Source organism: Chiloscyllium plagiosum, chromosome 18 (genome assembly GCF_004010195.1).
Source record: "Chiloscyllium plagiosum isolate BGI_BamShark_2017 chromosome 18, ASM401019v2, whole genome shotgun sequence".
NCBI lineage: Eukaryota > Metazoa > Chordata > Chondrichthyes > Orectolobiformes > Hemiscylliidae > Chiloscyllium > Chiloscyllium plagiosum.
This window is the reverse complement of record NC_057727.1, coordinates 32,099,262-32,122,022: the sequence shown is the minus strand read 5'-3', so window position 1 is coordinate 32,122,022 and position 22,761 is coordinate 32,099,262. Positions and strand designations below refer to the sequence as shown.

The 22,761-nt window shown below is 40.1% G+C and overlaps 1 protein-coding gene across 4 annotated transcripts in view; it reads left to right on the top strand.

Moving 5' to 3' along the window:
* Positions 1-22,761, top strand: part of arhgef3 (Rho guanine nucleotide exchange factor (GEF) 3) — a 328,180-nt gene that overhangs the window by 128,345 nt on the left and 177,074 nt on the right. The window contains exon 1 of one of the 4 annotated variants that reach the window (XM_043708110.1): positions 16,641-16,700. The exons of 1 other annotated variant lie outside the window; for it this stretch is intronic. In XM_043708110.1, coding sequence (XP_043564045.1) covers positions 16,674-16,700 — 27 coding nt within the window. In that variant the 5' untranslated portion in view covers positions 16,641-16,673. Of the gene's footprint in view, positions 1-16,640; positions 16,701-21,009; positions 21,080-22,761 lie in introns of those variants that run through there. 2 more of the 4 variants (XM_043708109.1, XM_043708108.1) reach the window with 2 other exon arrangements.

Here is a 22,761-nt window from a genome sequence, read left to right as displayed (position 1 = left end):
ACAATGTTGAAAATTGCCCAAGTATGTCCTGTACATAAAAAGCAGGACAAATCCAACCCATTAGTCTACTGTTGATCATCAGTAAATGATGAAAGGTGTATTCAACAGTGCTATCAAGCAGCATTTGCTCAGCAATAACCTGCTCAGTGATGCCCAGTTTATTACAGTCTTGATTCAAGCATTTACAAAAGAGCTGAATTCCAGAGATGAGGTGAGCCCTTCACATCAAGGCAGCATTCAACTGAGCGTGGCATCAAGGAGCCCTAGCAAAACTGGAATTGATGGGTATCGGGGGCAAACTCTCTGGTGGTTAGAGTCATACTTGACACATAGGAAGATTTTAGTGGTTGCTGGAGGTCAGTCACCTGTAGAGATGTCCTGGAGCTGAGAATTCCCTCAGGGTACAAAGTTAAAAATCACACAACACCAGGTTCTAGACCAACAGGTTTATTTGGAAGCACTAGCTTTTGGAGCACTGCTCCTATATCAGGTGGATGTGGAGTATAAGATCATAAGACCCAGAATTTAAAGCAAAAGTTTACAATGTGATGTAACTAAAATTATATATTGAAAAAGACCTGGATTGTTTGTTAAGTCTCTCATTGTTTAGCATGAACATGTTGGTTTCAGTTCTTTCATATGTAAATCCCAGAGCTTTCTTAAAGTTACATTCTCAAGTGACATTAAAAAGTGACATTCTCATGTGACTTTAAAAATATTCTGGGATTTACATATGAACGAACTGAAACCAACACCTGCAAACTTACTAACCATGTCTCCTATATTCTCATCTGAATCATTTATATAAATGGCAAACAAAAGTGGACCCAGTATAGATTCCTGTGGAACATGGCTGGTCATAGTCCTCCAGTTCAAAAACAATCCTCCACCATCACCCTATGTCTCCTACCCTAAAGCCAATTTTGTATCCAATTGGCAAGCTCACACTGAATCCTATGTGATCTAATTTTCCAAATAGTCCACCATGGCAAACCTTGTCAAAGAATTTATTAAAGCTCAAGTAAACAACATCTACTGCTCTGCACTCATCAATCTTTTTGGTTACTTCACTAAAAATCTCAATCAAGTTTGTAAGGTACAATTTTCCTTGGACAAAACTATTGTGACTATCCTTAATCAGTCTTTGCCTTTCCAAATGCATGTATCATTCAGAATCCCCTCCAACGACTTGCCCACCACCAATATCTATAGTTTCCAGGCTTCTCCTTTACAGCCTTTCGTAAACAATTGCACAATATTAGCCACCCTCCAGTACTCCAGTACTTCACCTGGGTTTATTGATTATACAAATATTTCTGCTAGGGTTCCTGCAATTTCCTTCCTAACTTCCCACAATATCCTGGGATACACTTGATCAGGTGCTGGAAATCTATCCACCTCTATATTTTCTAAGATCTCCAGCGCTACATCTTCTGTAATGTGAACTGTTTTTAACAACATCAATATTTATTTTCAAGTTCTCTAGCCTCCATTTTTTTCTTCACAGTAAAGATTGATGCAACTATTCATCTAATATCATTCCCATCTCCCGAGGTTCAACACAAAGATCGCAGAGGCAGTTTCTCATTTCCAAATCCATGTTTTGATATAATTGGTAGACATTTTAGCTGTAAATGAGCCCAGCATTTGTTGGTTGGTTATTCAGTTGTGATAAGTGGAATATTGGAAACTGAAAGTACGAAGGGCTACAGCTTCAAATACAAACTGGATCCCAGCGCCTATAATGTGTTAATAATTTTGCATAGAAATAGAACTTCTACTTCTTTCTTCTTGATTTTTTTTACCAGTTTTGGAGGGAATGTTTTGAAGAATAAGACTTTTTTTTGAGCAGTTTCTAAAACTGAATTAAGGAAATGGAAAAGAGAGAGCCACCCAAATCTCTTATTTTTTTGAAAAAGAATCACTGTGCTGCATTGAAAGGACATTTCAGCAAAATTAACTTTCGATGTCCTGACAAGAAAGATGAATCATTTCCATTTAAATGATTTCATGTGTAAGTAACAGAATGGAAGTCTTTAGATGCAATTTTATTTTGTATTATTTTTAAGTGAACAAGTAAAAGCATTTGTCAGTTGTAGATGATTAACAGACATATTAACAGGTTCCCCCTTCTACGAAAAGACTCAAGAATAGTTATTTTTAATGACCTAGATTATGCACTGTAATAAACATAACACTTCCAGTATCACTGTCGTTACAACAATAAAGCTGATTACTATTTCGGGCATTCTCACATGCCCGATTAAATACAGAAGATCAAAAGAGTCTATCAGCAATGCCCAAGTTCTCTATAATATATGCTTTCGAACGCCTCACAGATATAATTAATGTTGAATAAACCCTGGAAAAAAAAAGTAATTCCTTGTTGAATCAGTTGGAATGGAATTTTATTGGTGTGCAAAGTTATAACTAATCCTGAACAAGCTCTAGTCCTGAAAACAATTTTTAGAATGACCAGTTTCTCCAGCATAATAAAAGTCCATGTGCTTTCAATCTATGTGTAAAAGATAAACTTTAAGACAATTTAATTTCTATCTTAATCACTTGTATGTGTCCCAATTCTTGTCTTGATCCCTGGAAAATGATAAAGTGAATGTTGCCCCTAGATTTGATGTCCATAACAATTCTTCAGAATAATTGGCTACATAATTGCTCTAAAGCATAATTGTTGCTGAACACCAGAAATCCCCTATCCAAATTTAAGTTAGCTTCAAGGAAAGTACAATACACATCACAGCTTTCTTTGAGGCCAATGATGAACACCATTGTTTTGCCCCAGAATTTAAAATCCAGGCCATTATACTACAATGTACCTTATTTCCTTTCTTATTCTTTGAACAAGGGGAAATCATATCTCACAAACCTGATTGAGTTGTTGAAGAAATAAGAAATAGAATTGATGAGGGCAGGTGGATGGACGTGATGTATATGGACTTCAGTAAGGTGTTTGATAAGGTTCCCCATGGGAGACTGGTTAGCAAGGTTAGATCTCATGGAATACAGGGGGAACTAACCGTTTGGCTACAGAACTGGCTCAAAGGTAGAAGACAGAGGGTTGTTTTCAGACTAGAGGCCTGTGACCAGTGAAGTGCCACAAGGATCATTGCTTGGTTCACTACTTTTCATTATTTAGAAATTAATTATTTGGATGTGAACATAAGAGGTAAGAGGTTTAATTTAGATAAATGCAAGGTGCTGCATTTTGGGAAAGCAAATCTTAGCAGGACTTATGCACTTAATGGTCAGGTCCTAGGGAATGTTACTGAACAAAGAGACCTTGAAGTGCAAGTTCATAGCTCCTTGAAAGTAGAGTTGCATGTAGATAGGATAGTGAAGAAGGTGTTGATTGGTCAGAGTATTAAGTACAGGAGTTGGGAGGTTATGTTGCGGCTGTACAGGACATTGGTTAGGCCACTTTTGGAATATTGTGTGTAATTCTGGTTTCCTTCCTATTGAAAGGATGTTGTGAAATCTGAAAGGGTTCAGAAAAGATTTACAAGGATGTTGCCGGGTTGGAGGATTTCAGCTATAGGGAGAGGTTGAATAGGCTGGGGCTGGTTTCCCGGGAGCGTCGGAGGCGGAGGATTGATCTCATAGAGGTTTATAAAATCATGAGGAGTAGGAGAGTTCAGAACTAGAGGGCATCAGTTTAGAATGAGAGGGGAAAATTATAGAAGAGACCTAAGGGGCAACCTTTTCACACAGAGGGTGGTACGTGTATGGAATGAGCTGCCAGTGGAAGTGGTGGAGGTCGTACAACTGCAACATTTAAAAGGCATCTGGATGGGTATATGAATAGGAAGGCTTTGGAGGGATATGGGCTGGGTGCTGGCAGATGGGACTAGATTGGGTTGGAATATCTAGTCGGCATGGACGAGTTGGACCGAAGGGTCTGTTTCCGTGCTGCACATCTCTCTAACTCTGAGTCTGAAACAAATTATAGTTGATAGCACCTTGCTCTCTGGACTCCATTTCGGACCATTGATGTCCAAAAAAGTGTTTGTAAAACATCCATTCTTTTGACCTAACGTACAATATAGCACAGGATCATGCCCTTTGGTCCCTCTGTTCCATGCTGGTTCATGTGTCTGTCAGATGTGGGTGGCACGGTGGCACAGTGGTTAGCACTGCTGCCTCACAGCGCCAGAGACCCGGGTTCAATTCCCAACTCAGGTGACTGACTGTGTGGAGTTTGCACATTCTCCCCGTGTCTGCGTGGGTTTCCTCCGGGTGCTCCGGTTTCCTCCCACAGTCCAAAGATGTGCAGGTCAGGTGAATTGGCCATACTAAATTGCCCGTAGTGTTAGGTAAAGGGGTAAATGTAGGGGAACGGGTGGGTTATGCTTCGGCGGGTCGGTGTGGACTTGTTGGGCCGAAGGGCCTGTTTCCACACTGTAAGTAAGTAATCTAATGCTTTAAACATTGCTATCATATCTGCTTCTACATCTCCCCTGGCAACACTTTCCAGGCACTGCCACACTGTGAAAATTCTACCTTGCATGTCTCCTTTAAACTTTTCCCTCTCAGCTTAAACCAATGCCCCCATGTATTTGTCATTTCCATCCTGGGGAAAAAGACTCCGACCATCCATCATATCCATTCCATCATATAATTTTATATTCTTCTTTCAGATCAACCCTTAGCTTCCGTTGCTCTAATGAAAACAATTCAAGTTTGTCCAACCTCTCCTAGCCATACATTTCAATTCAGGCCGCATCTTGGTAAACCTCTTTTGCACCCTCTCCAAAGTCTCTACATCCTTCCTATCGTATGGTGATCAGAATCGCATACAGTACTCCAAATGTGGCCTAACTATTGTTTTATACAGCTAAAATATGACATGCCAACTTTTATATTCAATGTTCCGGCCAAGGAAAGCAAGCATGTCTTCTTTACCACCATTTCTGTTGCCACTGTCAGGGAGCCATGGATTTGTATCCCAAGATTGCACTGCATATCAATGTTCCTAATTGTCCTGCATTTGCTGTCTACATTTCTCTTGGATTTGGACTCCCAAATGCAACACTTGTCTGGATTAAACTTTAACTACCATTTCTCTGCCCAATTTCCCAAGTAAGCTGCATCGTTTGACATCATTCCCTACTGTCTACAACTCCACCAATTTTTGTATCATCTGCAACTTTACTGATCAGGCCACCTACATTTGCAACCAAATCATTTATGCATATATATTAAAAACAACAGACGTCCCAACACTGATCCTTGGGGAGCATCATTGACCACAGATCTTCATGAGAAAAACACCCTTTAACGACTACCCTATTTGCTATTGCCCTTCATAAACCTTGGATATTCTCCAGTCTTCTGGGACTTGCTTCACAAAGTTTCCTTAGAATAACTGGGTTGGTACTGCGAACTCACCAAGTGAGATTCAAGGCCTAAACATATATTCAGAAATTCCATGGTGGAGTACATTGGCATACAAATGAGCTGGGTTTCAAACCTGCCTGCTACTTTGGTTTTTGTTCTTTTTTTTGGTTAATATTATATTCAGCATGTTCTCAAAGACCACACATCCTCATCCTTGGGTTCATATTTGGTGATATAGCTGTGTTCACTGTTATTCTCAGCAATTAATTCAAAATATATTCATATTTCCAATGGGTAGCCTTCATAGCAAATCTCTCTGATAAAGAAGGAATCAAAACAAGGCCAATTACGGCTCTATTAGCCTTCTCTTAATCATCAACAAAGTGATGGAAGGGGACATCAAGGGAACACTCCCATCAAGTGGCACTTGCCCAGTAATAACATATTCTCTGTTGCTCTGTTTAAGCAGGCCACTTGGCTCTCAGTTTGTAACTGCCCTGGTCTAAACATCTACAAAAGAATTGAAATCTGTAGCTGAGGGGGTGCTGATTGCCCTCCACATCAAGGCAGCATTTGACTAATGCTAACTTAAGGAACCAAAGCAAAACAGATTAGAATCATAGCTAGCCCAAGAGAAGATAGTTGTGGCTGTTGGGAGTCAATTTGTGTCACAATGACAGAGAACTGAACCAAATGAGTTGTTCTACCTCTGTATTCACAACACAATAAAATTAAAGCCTTCAAAGATCCTTATAATTGACTCCAATGGTTCCTAAACAGACTTTTTTGAATAACCGATCTCAGACTCTGCAAATAATCAATTTTCAACACTATTTGTAGCTTAAAACAAAAGACTTGGCAATTTATGAATAATACAGTAATTTTAGCATGCAAAATTAAACAAATAATTTAATTGATGTCTATGTTTAAACCCAATAACCTTTGTTTACAACCTCATCCACATACAAACAGACAAGCAAGCAAACAGTTAAGGTATAAATAAAAGAAAATTACAAAACTGGCCATATTATTTAAGTGATTTTTCACAATGCGTGGTTCCACAAGGAGAATTAATTGTTTCTTGGTTGATTTTCAGAAGATATCAATCCAGGGTCACCTTTTCGGTTCACTCAGAGAAAGTCAGTAATATTTACAACTTTGTTTCTAATCTCTGAACTTCTAAAAGCTGATAACAGGAGGTTAGACAGGGAACATCCACATCTTCATGCTGTAGTATCAACAGTCAAAACATCAATAGCCAAGACTCCTCACAGAAAACACAATCCAAAATCCAATTCAAAACTTTGCCCTCTCCCTATTAGACTGATTGTCTGTCCACAAGGTCCCGGTTACCAGTCCATCATTTGTCATCTCCTGCAGCATGAGGTCTCTCCCAGACTCTCCAGAACCAATTCCCAGGCAGTGATCTCATCAGTAGCCAACATCTGCTACCCGTTTAAACGTACTGTTGTTCCCTGGTGTCGAAGCATTTGTAGAATATTTTGATCAAGAGTCAACCTGCAATTAATTTCCAATTCTGGCCTCACAAATAAACAACAACTTGCTTATCCATTTTATTAACATAAACTGCTCCCAAGTCCAAACCTCTCAATTCTGTGTTCACAGCTCCAAATAAAAATTGATATAAATAATAAGAAAAATCAGCTAGGGCCCTAATATCATCGTCTTAGTCTCAAGTCATCATGCAGGAGTTCCTGAGGATAGAAACTTCCTAATCAACTTGTTCAGAGATGTTATTGTACTCCTCCTGAACAAATGGAACTTAAACCTGGGCCTCCTAGCTCAGAGGTGGAGAGACCACTACCCTTCTTTAGAGTAGATATTTTACTCAATCTGTTCAGACATGTATTGGCACCTGGAACAGGTGGTTCTTGAACCCGAACCTTGTGACTTAGAGGTAGGTACACCACCACTATACTACAAGAACTCAGTAAATCAACCTGATCAGATGCACTATAACATACCTCTGGGGCATGCAGGACTTGAAACCAGGCCTTTAAGGATTAGAGATAGGAATACTGCCACTGCACCATGAGAGCCCCTGTTTAAACCTACTTTCGATATGATGGGACTTCAACCTGAGCCTCCAAGCTTGGAGGTGGGGACACCACCCAGTTCCTCATGGAAATACCTGAAGTCCAACCATTTTCAGCTGCTTCATCAATGAAGTTCCTCCATCATAAAGTCAGAAGTGGTGATTTTCGCTGATGATTGCACAATGTTCAGCACTTTTTGTGATTCCTTGAGGATTGGAGTAGTACATGTTCATATACAGCAAGACCTGGACAATCAAGCTTGATGTGATCTAACATTTGTGCCAGATAATAATCGTATCTATCAAGAGAATCTAATCATCTCACCTTGACATTCAATGGCATTACCACTGCTGAATTCTCCCACTGTCAACATTCTGGGACTAGTCATTGAAATGGACTATCAATGTAAATTCTGTGATTACAAGAGCAGCTCAGAGGCTAGGAATTCTGAGGTGAGTGACTCACCTATCCTAACATCCAAAACTCTGTCCATCACCTGGAAGTTAGAAGTCAAAATTGTGATGGAATATTCTCTGCTTTCATTGCTTGTGCTATCTTAAGTGTGATATCTCACATTCTCTGGACTGAATTCCATTGGTAATTTTCTTGACCACCTGACATTGATATCTCCATGAAGTCGAAAGCTTTCTTCCTCACATTCAATCACATGACCAATTTTTCTATCATCCACAGACTTTCTTAATCATGCCCTTCTTCTACTTAAATCTGATTCATTGATGTTATCATTAAGAGCAAGAGACCAGGTTCTGAGCTCACACTGGAGTACCTTCCATTTACAAAAATAGCCATTGACTATTACCCCTTACTTCCTGAAACTGAGCCAATTTTGAATCCAACTTGCCACTTTCCCTTGGATTCCAGGGCTCTTTACTTTTCTGACCAATCAGCCATGTCAGTCTAATCTGCCTAAAGTTACTGAAATTAATGAATAGCACATCATATGGAATATCATACTTCATGTTTCCTCAAAAGATTAGTCAGACACATTCTTCTCTCAACAAATTCATAATAACTACACTTGTTAAACAGCTCTCCATAAATGATTATTTCTGTTCCTCAGAACATGGGGATCTTGAATAGTAAATTCTGAGTATGATGAGGGAGTTACGGGCAGAACAGCAATAGAGTAAAACTTAACATTCTAGTCCTCCTCAGCGTCTGTAACAATGTCTATCATCTCCAGATAACCTGTTACTAAAATAGAACAACCAACTCTTCTTCAGTGCAAGAGACTCTTTTGGTTATACCAGTACATAATTTCCCATTTCTATACTAGACCTGAAGTTTCCTAAACCTAAAGAGGATGACTCCATCAAGCTTTATGATGAACAGCAGTGGATGCAGCATAGAGAGCTGGCATACCTATGAAATAGTAACTACACAGAATTGGAAAATGTTGACCAGAGTATTAATATCCATGAAGACAGCTCACTTCAGTCTGGCTATTTATCTGCTTCTAAAAATGCTAATTCCCTTTATATTTGCTCTTCAAACTGTTTATCCCATCTAATATTTCACATTCATCCTCCTTATCTACAATTTCGACCCATCCCCCTCTTTGTGAAAACAAAGTATGTCATAGGAGCCATATCCACAACATCCGCCTGCATACTCTGGTTACCTTTTGATCTCTAATGGATCCTTTTCCTTCCTTAGTTCTCATCCTACTTTAGATGTATTTATAAAATGGCAATGAGTTTTCCTTGATTTTAATTACCAGCATTTTTCTTGCTGTTTCTTTGCTTTTTTAATTTTTAAAATTGTACTGCGGTGCTTCTCAAAGCTTTTTATGATATCAAACTTGCCATCTGATAAAAACTTCCTATTTATACCTTATCCAACCTTATAGGTTCCCAGGCATAAGTAAGAAATTAAGGATTTCCATGCTGCACTTCCCTAATGTCACAGAGCTAGTCCTTTTTCTCCTAAAATTTGTTCCTTGGCTGAAGGATACTCTGTCCTTGATATTTTTCAAAGGGGGTAATAAACCCAGCCGGGGTCCGATCAGTCTGCTTTGGTACAGAGATTAAGGGGTATTGAGAGGCCTTTTTGTTTATATGTAAACAGATGAGACTTCAGGCCAAAGTGGTCATGTTTTAGAAGTGACCTGGATAAAGAAAGGGGGAGTGGTCAGCTCTCTAGCTGAACTGAGCAGTTTAGTTCAGTCCAGAACTGGTTAGGAATTCAACAGTGAGCTGTGTGGAAACTCTCTTCTGTCCTTCTAACCTCAACCTGTAAGCATCTGATCCTTTTTTTGTCTTGTGTTTTAAAGGGGGTGTGCTTATGGGACTGTTGTGTATATTCGGAAGAGCATACTTAAGTCTAGTTTGGATTGACTGAGCTATGTAGAGGTCCTTTATTCTGTTCTTCATGTTTCATTGTGTAATTTTATGAATAACGTTTTTTTGTCTGTTTTAAACCTGGTAGTCAACCTCGCTAACTTAATCCACGTAATTTTCACTGTACACTTACCAAAACAAATTGCAAAGTTATGGTCTGGGCTGCCTGCTTAAGAATGTTTTGAGTGGTCTGGCCTAGTCCATAACACTAACAAATGAAGCTTTTAAGCACAATATGTTACAGAAATCACAAATATGGTTATATTTCATGTTTGTGGTCAGTATATCTGCAATGCATATTTAAACTTGTTTTCTATATGATTGATTTGCTGTCAAATGAGCAGAAATAGTGAAGCATGCAAGTATTTATTCTTGCTATCTGTTTTCTATAAAGGAAATGTTTTACTCTGACACTTGTTATCATTTGGATTTGGGGAGGCCACCATCCATGAGAGAGTTCTCAGCAGTTAAACTGCTAAATTCTGTGGCTGTGTTCCGATGGAAGAATTGTACACTCGGAAAACTGATTCTCTGATTCAGTATCAGGGATAAAGTATACAGCAGAAAGTTGATTCAAAGTCAGCAATCTCTTCAAATCCCATTTAAACAAATGTCAGTGGAAAATCACCTTAAGATTGGATAAGGCTTTGAGCTGAAGCTTGCAATTTTCACAAATCACTTAGAACTCTCTGTATTATCATCGTCATAGATACGATAGTCATAAATCCAATAAAGCATGTGAAACCTGCTATCCGATTGGAATGGTTCAGATGAATAGCACAAATGCACTTAAGGGGAGGCTTAAAAATACTTGACAGTTAAATGGAGTGGCTGAGAAGAGATTTATGTGAAACATAAACAATAGCCCAGAACATTTGGGCAAATAGCCACGTTCAGGACTGTAAATTCTAAATAATTGTTAATGTAATTATTATGCCTTTATATTTACATTAAAAGCTGGACAATTAAATTCTATTTCACTTTATTTGATTTTTAGTTTGAAGAGACTATTGCAGTAGTTGGTTCCTTAATGTTCCACTGGTGCACTAATAGTTACAACTTCTGTATTGTGTATGGCTTTTGGGACCAGGCTATTCAAAGTCTACCAATAAGCAAACTTCATTTTATTTTTAAACTAAATCTCAAAAAAGTTAACTACACGTAGTGTAAAACATAGTTTTGGCTCTCAAAAGTTAATCTTTTAATGCCGATTGCTTTTCTCAAATATAGATCTGCACTTTTCCACTTTGTTATAATTCCCAGCATAACCTTTGATGTATGGACCATTGCAAGCAAAAATTGCTGGAAATACACAGCAGCAAAGACATCATCTGTGGAGAGACAGAGGGTTAATGGACTGAGTCTTATAGGGGCGAAAGTGAGGACTGCAGATGCTGGAGATCAGAGTCAAGATTAGAGTGGTGCTGGAAAATCACAGCAGGTCAGGCAGCATCCGAGGGGCCAGACCAACATGGGCTATGGTAAGAAATGTGACAGAATTACATGAGAGAAGATAAATGAGGCTTAAATGACATTGAAAGCTATTCATTACGTCTTTTAACTAAGGCATCAAAGTGAATTTCTTTCTTAGGAAGTGTGTTGCTAGTTTTGGGTATTATTGCTTACTAGTAACTTTATACTTTTATTTATTCATTCATAGGATTTGGGTGTCACAGGCTGGTCAAGCATGTATTGCCCATTCCTAGTGGAAAACTGCCTTCTTGAACTACTGTAGTTCATTTGCTGCGGGTAGATCCACAATGCCCTTAGAAGGGGAGTTCCAGGATTTTGATCCAGAGACACTGTAAGAACAGCAAGGGTGACTGGCCCTTGTTCTTCAAGATGAAAGTTGTCATGCTGTCTAAGGAGCTTTGGTAAATTTCTACAGTGCCTCTTGCAGCTAGTACACTGCTGCTACTGAGTGTCGTTGGTGGCAGGGCTGAATGTTTGTGGATGTGGTGCTAATCAAATGGGCTGCTTTGTCTTGGATGGTGCCAAACCTTATGTTTGTTGAACACTTATCCAGACAAATGAGGAGTGTTCCATCACACTCTTAACTTGTGCCTTGTCGATAGTGGACAGGTTTTGGGGCGTCAGGTAATGAATTACTTGCTGCAATATTCCTAACCTCTGACCTGCTGTTGTGGCCATGGTATCTATGTGGCTAGTCCAGTTCGGTTTTTGGTCAACGGTAACATCCAGGATATGCAGAGGAACCTTGATTATCCGAAGGACATGGGTGTGGAGTATTTTATTAGGTTAATCAAATTCTGGAATTTCGAATGCTGGATAACATAGTTTAGCTGAGTATCGGGACCTTACGATCTTGTCAGATAATCCAATATTGGGATAATCAAATGCCGGATAATTGAGACTTCTCTGTATATAGCAGGAGATTCAGTGATAGTAATACCATAGAATCTATTCATTGTCTTTGATATTCAATCATGTTAGATACAGTAATTTTCTGGTACTTGTATGGTGTGATTATTTCACACTTTTCCATCCAAGCCTGGATATTTTCCAGGTGTACACTATTTCAGAATCAGGGGTGCTCAGCATCCCACTTCTGACCTTATAATGGAGTAAAGGTGTAATGAAGATGTTGGTGTACTCTGCCTTTAAGAAAGTTAAAATGTGGCAGAACTACCTGACAGCACCAAGTGTTCTCAAAAAGATACAATGTAGCAGTTTGTGTAGCTGGTTGACTGGAGACAAAAACAGATTTGAATTAGGCAATCAGTTTCAATTATACTCCCCCCAAAAAAATTCAAATCAAGTTTGAATTTAGTATATTGACAATCTTAAAAGCCAATGACACAATCCAATGCTTTGGGGTTGAGACAGTTGAACAGTTGAGAGGAGAACTGCCAATCCACCAGCATGTAAAGACTGCCCAAAAAATACCTCTCTTAAAGGTACCTTTATTGATCAGTAACCTGTGAAGCAGAATACCCAAGAAGAAGAAAGGAAGACAGGAATACAGAAGATAACCGAAAGCTGTCTGGTTTTGAGATTAGAAGTTTTGTTTTGTAAATCTTAATCGGGGATTTTATCAGACTGATGTACCAGCAGTGGCAAGTTGCTCAAGGAAAAGAGTAGTAACATGAGTTGAATTGGATGGGGGTTTATTGGGATGGGCTTGGTAACTAATGAGGTGAGTTTGGGAAGATGTGGTGAGAAAACTTACTAAACCTAATGCAGACTAACCCCATATGAAATGTGACCGCCAACAAAATGTAATACTAGCTCAATGTTTCAGGCCTGTATCCTTTGGTCAGAAGCAGTTTCAATTTCTAGCATCTGCAGTCTTTTTGCTTTTGCAATTGTACAATTAGTCTGATTACTCATTTACCAATGAAGTGGGAAAGAGAAACAGGCAGCTTTGAGATTCATAAGTATCACATCCTAGTATTTGGACAATCATTTTTGTTTTTGAGTCATGTTGCACAAGCACAGAAATCAACCCTTTGGTCCAATTCATCCATGCCAACACGATGTCCTGAATAAATCTAGTCTGATTTGCCAGTGTTTGGACCAAAACCCTGTAAACCCTTCCTATTTATATACCCATCCAGATACCTTTTAAACGCTGTAATTGTACCAGCCTCCATCACATCCTCTGGCAGCTCATTCTATACATGCATCACCCTCCGCGTGAAAAAGTTGCCCCTTAGGTCCCTTTAAAATCTTTCCCTTCTCACCTTAAACCTATGTCCTCTAGTTCTGGACACCCCCACCACAGGGAAAAGACCTTGTCTATTCAGCCTATCCGTGCCCCTCATGATTTTATAAACCTATATAAGCTTACCTCTTAGCCTCTGACACTCCAGGGAACATAGCCCCAGCCTATTCAGCCTCTCCCTACAAGCTCAAACCTTCCAACCCTGTGATGGAATTAAGAGTGTCTGTCCGGTCTGCTTGCATAATTAAAGGGTGTTAGTCCTTTTGTCTTTTAAATTAGTAAATGTTAGTAAAACAAACTAGGCCTATATGCTCTAAATAAGTTAGAAATTGTACCTGCACCTAACAAAAGAATAAAGGATATTGAAGTGTTTAACGCAGCTGGGTTGTAGATTTGTTTACTATTTGCCAGCGTCACTTTCATTCATTCATTCGTGCATGCAATTTTGCTAAATCGCTGTTTTGAGAGTTAATTAAAGGGTTAAAAATCATACAACACCAGGTTATAGTCCAACAGGTTTCTTTGGAAGCACTAGCTTTCAAAGCGCTGCTCCTATATCAGGTGGTTGTGATGAAATGCTTCCAAATAAGACTTGGACGATAACCTGGTGTTGTGTGATTTTTAACTTTGTGCACCCCAGTCCAACACCAGCGCCTCCAAATCATTCCTTAAAGGGATAATGGCACAGTTAAAAGGTGTTTTAACAAGTACATGCTAATTGGGGAAACTGTTTTGTGTTCTGTAATCTTTTCAGGTCCAGGGGATGGTTGGTAAGGGCTGATTAATATTATAATATTTCATGGAGACTTGATAGGGATGGTATTGTTTATGATATTGACATTTGTTCAGAGGTAGCTAGGCCTAAACGCTGCTTGTAGCAAAGGCTGACAAGAATTGAAGATGTGAAAAAGCAGTAATGGTTGAAAGGATTGTTTTAATCAGAAAGGGTTGTTTTAATTTGGTCTATCTTATGATAGTAAACTATACTACAAAACCACGGTTTTCTGAATGAGTGAATGAAACAGTGCTACAATATATAACTGGTCAGTAAAGGGTTATGAATGAATGAACAGGAACCCGGTATTAATGAATGTAGTGAGCTGGTGAGTGAGTTAGTAAAGATAACCTAAAACATAATATCTCACATCTGGCAACATCCTTCTCTGAACCCTTTCAAGTTTCACAACATTCTTCCTGTAGCAGGGAGACCAGAATTGCACACAGTATTCCAAAAGTGGTCTAACTAACTTGATTTTTAAAAAGGCAATTGATTGGATTGGTTAGCTTAGACATTTGACAGTGCTGAAAGATGTTGGAAAAACTGGGGAAATAGATGACTCATAAAGTATCTATACATGGCGCAAACAGCCACAGTAAGTTAAAAATCACACAACACCAGGTTATAGTCCAACAGGTTTAATTGGAAGCACTAGCTTTCGGAGCACTGCTCCTTCATCAGGTACAAAATTTTTAACTTTGTTCAACCCAGTCCAACATCGGCATCTCCAAATCATAGCCACAGTAAGAGTAGTCACTGAGTAGTTGGAGCCATTGTATTTGGAAGAGGGTTTCAACAAGTGTCTGCATCATTATGTAAAAGCAATGATCAAAGAAATATTTGCAGACACAGAATCTGGTGTTACAATTAGGAGTGTGGTATGAGTTGGGGACAGGGGATGAACAAAGTACATGTGAAGAGCTTGACTTGTGATTTGAAGTGTTTTGTCTGATGTGACACTTGGATTTTATATAAAAAGAACAATTTGCTAATTAGATTTGAAATGTGGATTTGGGGATGAATGAAGTGATTTGATTTGATTTATTATTATTACATGTATCAAAGGACAATGAAACATTTTGTTTTATGTGCAGTACAGGCAGATCATACCATACAAAGGTGCATAAAGGTAATAGAACAGAGCAAGGAAGACAATGTTGTGGCTGCAGAGAAATTTAAAATTTGAGAGGTTCATTAATAACAGTGGGGAAGACACTGTTCTTGAGCCTGTTTTGTATTTTCAGCCTGACAGAAGAGGTTGGAAGACATCATAACTGAGCTGGGTGGGTTCTTTGATTATGTTGACTGTCTTCCCAAGGCAGCAAGGAGTATAGATAGAGTCAATGGATGGAAGGTTTGCATGGTGCACTGGGCTGTGTTCACAACTCTCTGTAGTTTTTACGTCCTGGGTACAGTGGTTGCCATATCAATCCATGATGTGTCTGGATAGAGTGCTTTCTATGGTGCATCTATAAAAAATGGTGAAAGTCTTTATAGGCCTACTGAATTTCTTTAGCCTCCTCAGGAAGTAGAGGCATTGTTGTGCTGAAGTGATGTGGAAGGTAATGAGAAAAAACATTTGCTGAACATGATCAGGAACAGACAGTGTCTGGGTAAGGCATGCCTTAAGAGGAAACTGACTTATAAGAGGTGTTATGGTGAAAGATTTCAAGGAAGAGAAGGAAGGCAGAGATTATCAATGCTGGACGGGTTAAAAGTTGAAGGAGATTAGTGGCAAATTTAAAGACTGGCACAGGATAGAGAGACACAGAAAGATGATCACAAGCCAAAAATCTCCCTGGTCAGAGAAGACCTGATGATAAGACTAATTTTATAAAATGATTGACCTACACAGTCAAAGACTAGAACATGTATGCACAAAATTTTATTCTCCTTTAGGTCAGAGCTTATAAAGGATTAACTCAATAAGATTTTGTTGAATAATTCTATCTTTTCTGGTTTCTTGCTTACAAAGTGAGAAATGACAGCCATGATTCTACCGTCAAATTGTAATATATCTTATTTTATAATATGTTGTCAATCATTGAAGGGTCAGACCAGTTGAAGCATGTTGAACTGCTCTTTTGGAATATATGGGCAGAGTTACATCTTTTGTAAATCATGCCTTCCAATTCAAACCAATGTGAATTTGTAAATTAAGTATGGTGCAAATATTTATCACGGTAAAGTTTCACAATAGCTTTCTAGTACTGAATAGGCATTTCCCAGGAGCTTTACACTATGCAAGATAATGGAAGGAAATTCAGGGACAATGGGATTGGTGCAGTTCCAAACCTATTGCCATAAAGTAAAGGTCCACTCCCTGTAAATAAACCAGGATATTGGGAATAACAATGGACATAGCAAAAGGAACCCTTGACTACGACAAAAGAGATTGGAAGGCAAGCGATAAAACTGAAGTAAAAAACAGATGGAAATACATGGGAGGTCAGAGAGCATTTGAAAAGGTAAAGGAACAAATATTGTGTCTTAATTATGTCTCCTGACTGAATTAAGGGTTGACTGGATTAGATTAAGATTTGCAGAATGAGTTTTGCTGTGTGTTTTTTACATGAAATATTATGAAGTATTGTGTTCTCCCTCAGTGTAGCTCCAAACCCCAAGCCACAATTGAGTAATCTGTTCTCTAACAGAGTTGTTACTCCAAACGCCAAAACGACCAGTGAAAATGGCTGTGCTGCTTGTGCAGATGGGGCGCATGATGTTAGTTGACTGGGATAGGCTTCAGGTTTTATCTATGCAAGTGCTACTGATGTCATTGCATTCTGTGCACAATGACTTTCAAGCTAGCACGTGCGCAGACTGCTACACCTTCATTTCACAATAATTCATTTTTAAAAACAATGACCGAAGTTGAGTCAGTGAATGGTTTGGCTGTTTTGGATCCACTTTATTGCACTATTAGTTTGAGCGCCGTCACGTTACTGAAGAAAAAAAAGTACAAACAGGTTGCAGCAAAATTATACATACGCTTGACAGAGTTACACAAAGTACATTACTCTGCTGCTCCATCACTGGATAGTGATGTTGCACTGTAACACTGTGTTCCTGTTTGTGAGCATTCATTACCCCATCGGGTAGTAACATTCACAATAAACGCTGGCGAAGAATACTCAGTATAAAAGAGGATGTAGGAAAGGCACATGAACTAAGCCTGCCAACTCTCCACCATTGGCCTCTCGTCTGCTGGGATTCAATGTTAATCTCAAGATCTCAATATTGATCAATTTCAGTGAGCAATCCTAACGAAAATCAGTGAGGCATTAAAAAATTAACACTTTCATTTTTTTCATTTCTGTTATTAGTAATAACACTATCGGCGATGGGGAAAACAAAGTCTGTCTATCTGATACATATGAATCATCTAGTTAGGTAATGATTTTTTTTCCACTTAATGTAGGAAGGGATTTTGCTATGTGAATGGATTTTTTTGAGTGACTAGGGGCTAGAGAATGGGGAAAGATCAGTTGGAAGTAAGAGGCTTTGCGATGAAATATCTGGGAATATTAGTTGATGGAAGTAATTGGAGGGTAAATGTTGAAGCTGTCTGCTCCAGCATGTCTTATCATTAATGACTGACATATTTAGGTGAAGGTTTGATTAAGTATCATGTGGCTTGGTACATTTGGGATTGATCCCAGAATATCTTAGTCTTGGTTCCAAGACTGACTTATTAGTTATCCAGCTGTATAACTTTAAGAAAACTGTTAGAAACATTTTTGAACCATCATTTGTCCTTAGACATTTCAGGCAAGCTATTTTCTGAACTGAAGGGCTGGATTTTTCCCTCCCAGGATGGAAAATGGAAGGGGAACAGTTTCCACATTGTGAACCTGACCCTGAAGATGCAGGAATCAGCCACTCTGTGAGATTTTCACAAAGATGCCCAGTGGTTAGTACTGCAGCCTCACAGAGGCAGGGACTCGGGTTCGATTCCAGCCGCGAGCGACTGTCTGTGTGGAGTTTGCACATTCTCCCCGTGTCTGCATGGGTTTCCTCCGGATGCTCTGGTTTCCTCCCACAGTCCAAAGATGTGCAGGTTAGGTGGATTGGCCATGCTAAATTGCCACAGTCTTAGGTGCATTAGTCAGGGGTAAATGTAGGGAAATGAGTCTGCGTGGGATACTGTTCAGAGGGTCGGTGTGGACTTATTGGGCTGAAGGGCCTGCTTCTACACTGTAGGTAATCTAATCTAATTGACATGGAGGCAGATTCCCCCATATGGGTGGCCCTAGGCTGCCTGCAATGTTAAGCCTTTGACATGTCACCAGTTCCATGTTTCTGGGCATCTAAAGGGTCTCCAGCTGGTTCAGGAAACTGAAGGCTGATTGAAAAATTCCAATTGGCCATTCTCAGTGGACTTTAATGAGCAACCTGGTGCGTGGAGGGCAGGCAATAATGCTGATCTTTCTTAGGTCAAGTTGGCGGCGGTGTCAACCAGAGCTTCTCCACTTCATTTATTTTGAGTTTTCTTCTCTTTTTTCCACTTTTTTCCCATTTTTGATGTTTTCCTATAAAACAGAATGGGCTGGAGGCCAAAGCAGAGTGAGGATGGCCAGTGGGCTGGAGGCTGGTATAGCGTGGGGATGGCCAGCTGGCTGCAGGTCGGAGGATGGACGGCTAGCAGGCTGGAGGCCCGAGCAGAGCAGGGATGGCCAGCGGTTGGAGGCCCGAGTAGGGACAGCCACTTGTTGGAGGCCCGAGGGGGGACGGCCAGCAGTTGGAGGCTCGAGTGGTGACGGCCAGCGGTTGGAGGCCTGAGTGGGGACGGCCAGCGATGGCCAGCGGTTGGAGGCCCGAGTAGGGACAGCCACTTGTTGGAGGCCCGAAGGGGGACGGCCAGTGGTTGGAGGCTCGAGTGGTGACGGCCAGCGGTTGGAGGCCCGAATGGGGACGGCCAGCGGTTGGAGGCCTGAGGGGAGACGGCCACTGGTTGGAGGCCCGAGGGGGACGGCCAGCGGTTGGAGGCCCGAGTGGGGACGGCCAGCGGTTGGAGGCCCGAGTGGGGACGGCCAGCGGTTGGAGGCCCGAGTGGGGATGGCCAGCGGTTCGAGGCCCGAGGGGGGACGACCAGCGGTTGGAGTCCCGAGGGGGGACGACTAGCGGTTAGAGGCCCGAGGGGGGACGACCAGCGGTTGGAGGCCCGAGTGGAGACGGCCACTGGTTGGAGGCCCGAGTGGGGACGGGCTGGCATGTTGGAGGCCTGAGTGGCGAAGGGACAGCCAGCGGGCTAGAGGCTCGAGTGGAACGGTTACATTTAGTGGGCCGGAGGCCTGAGCAGAGATGGGCAGTTGTTGGATTGGAGAACAGTGCGAGTGGTCAGCAGCTTGCGAGACCGATCAGACCATGTGCGGAAGCCCCACGCATTGATCTACTTCAGGCCCTTTTTGGAAAAACTGTAATGCTTATCTCTTTAACTTTGTTTCTCATTTTTCCAGCTTACACTATGAATAACTGTAAGGTAATGTAACATTTTTTCCTAATTATCTTTATTTCTCTATTTTCTATCTAAGATTTGTACCTAGGTACTTTGTATCTAAGATGGTGCCATGTGGGGCAACATTGTCTCTGTACTCCTGTCATTTTGTCCTTGAGTATACATGACATTGAAGGATATTCTAATTCTGACCTAACATGCTGAAAACAGCCAGCAATAGGATACCATCCAAAACAGGATTTTCAGGTCCTATCTAACTCAATTCCTTCTCTTGGTGGGATATGGATATCCTGACTAAAGATTTAGATTAACCTTCTTTTGTTCTAAAAGGTTTACAACATAATTGGTTCATTTGGGCTTTGAAGACATCTTCAGGTTCAGATATGGAATTGAAATATATAATTTGTAAGAAAATTCAATTCCAGTAGGTTTTTAGTGTACAGATTTTTTTTAAATTAAGCATGCAAAGTACTATATTCAAATACTTACAAACAATGCACGTTTGAGTATCTTCCTGAAAATGCTGCAGTCTGAGCAAAAATTGGAACTATAAGAACACGTTTTATATTAGATGTTGTACCATTATGAAGAATCCACTGAACTGGAGAAGGATATATAAACATTCAACATCACCAACTCAGATCAACTCACTTGTTAATTGCTGAGCATGAGGGTTTCAAATGTATGACCTTCCAAAAGCAATTTAACTACAAGTAATATAGGACCCTCTGCCTTCAGAGGAAATGATGCACTGACTGCAGGAACAGATATGCAGTCCAGAAATCATTCTATAAATCTTAGAAAGTAAATCTATTTAGTTCCTTGGCAACGTAGAAATGTTGTTTATCGAGAAAAAAATAAGTAGGATAAATGCTTATTGCATGGCTATTATACTTTTGAAAGAATAAGACCCGTGTTTAAACAATCCCAACACAAATTAAGCTTGCTCCTGCTTCAACTTCCTCTCGAGTGTCAGGAATCAGGACTTGGGGGATTTCAAGCTAGCTACGTTTCATACAGGCCTGTCCAGCCCAACAATACAAAGGATACAGCAATTTTAAGGAAGGATATTCAATATATTCTCGACAGCAATAGCATTTACGCAATTAAAGTGCACCTGGCAGACCACTAAAATTGCATTACTGGCTTCTGCAGTCCATCTGCACTCTGTATAGATACAGATAACCATAGATGTGAAAGGCTTCTGTCTCACTTCCTGTTGTTCCGGCTGTCTTGGGAGGAGTGCAGCTAAGGGAAAGCTGGGGGTAATTTTGGCTGAGAGTAAGCTCCAAACATCACTTCAAAGTATTAGAGAATTTTCAGGTTTCTTTTGCTGTTGAAAACACTTATAAGTGCCTCATGGTGTGGTGTTGCTTCTTTGTGCATCAGGTGAGTAGTGCAGAATGATTTTGCTTACATTTCCATTGGGGAACTGCAAATGTCATCAGTTAAGAAATTGAGTTTGCAAATAGAATGATGAAAGACAAGTTGCATTACGTCTTGAATTTTTAAAAAGATCTGATATATTTCATAGTAAACCTCTACTTAATATGATGCTGGCGGCTTTGATAAATTAAATTATATATTCACCAGCTCTATGACTTTCTAAAGCTGCAGTGCATATTAATGTTAGAAGCACAGACAAGATTTGTGCATCCGGCTACTTGTATTTTCTTGGTGAAGTGTTCTGCAGGCTGGGTAATGCTGTCAAACTGCACCATATACAACTTTAATAATGAACATGATTTGGCAAATAACTGTAACAAATGAACAAAATATTTAGATACTTTAAAATAAGCTACTGCTTCAATAGTACAAAAGCAGAGGTAAAGACTGGTTGGTTGAAAACAGGAACACATTTTTTTTGCAGTACCTTCTGTGGTTTAACTTTGAGAAGACTTAGCTTTCAGTATCTGCATATCTTACAACTGAATGTTTGTGGTCAGATGATAGTTTCTAGCAGGTCTTCTTTTACAAGCAATAGTTCCATTACACTCTGTCAAGCCTGTCCAATTCTATATCTTTCCGTGAGCTGAAAGCCATATCTAGACAGTATTAATATGCATAATTAATCTTCTTTATCACAAACAATATTGCTCTGTAACACCCGACGGCAGTGAGTATGTGGAAAATCAGAAGAGTGTTGATTAAGACTAATTGGGATCCTAATAATAACTGGTGTTACAATCAGTATTAGGACCTCCATTTGTTGTTAGATGCCTTAATCATGCTGAAGTGGCAAGGATCTGAATAGATCCTAAAACTGCACAGTACCAATGACTTCAGTCTGGTGTGAAGTCAATTTACAGCACAAAATAGTCAGAAAAAAATGGGCCTAAAAGACCAAAGGAACTGTGCACATTTTCATGGGTTCAGTTGAGTTTCTTTCATCTTTTGCCATGAGCTAGGCAGCTTACACAACTACCCTCTATCTTCAATGACCATGCCGATTTTGTACCATGAGGGACCTTTACTTTAGTAAATTTCATATAAACAGCATACGCTGCCCTATCTTGATCAATCATCTTCATCATTTCCTCATAAAACCCAATCAAATTTGTGAAACATCACTTGCCCTGCACAAAGCCTTGCTGAGTGTCCTTAACAAGTCTATTCCTTTACAAATGCGAGTAAATCCTGTCCCTAAAAATATTCTCCAGTAATTTCCCTTCCACTGGCGTGAGGTTCACCTGTCTATAATTTCCTGGATTATCCTTGTTGCCCTTCTTAAACAAAGGAACAATTATGGCTAATATCCAGTCTTCTAAGACCTTCTCTATTACTAAAGAGGATACAAAGCTCTCTGTCAAGGCTCCAGAAATGTCCTGCCTTGCCTCCCTTGGTATCCAGGTATAGAACCCATCAGAGCTGAAAATGTGTTGCTGGAAAAGCGCAGCAGGTCAGGCAGCATCCAAGGAGCAGGAGAATCGACGTTTCGGGCATGAGCCCTTCTTCAGGAATGAGGAAAGTGTGCCAAGCAGGCTAGGATAAAAGGTAGGGAGGGGGGACTTGGGGGAGGGGCATTGGAAATGCGATAGGTGGAAGGAGGTTAAGGTGAGGGTGATAGGCCG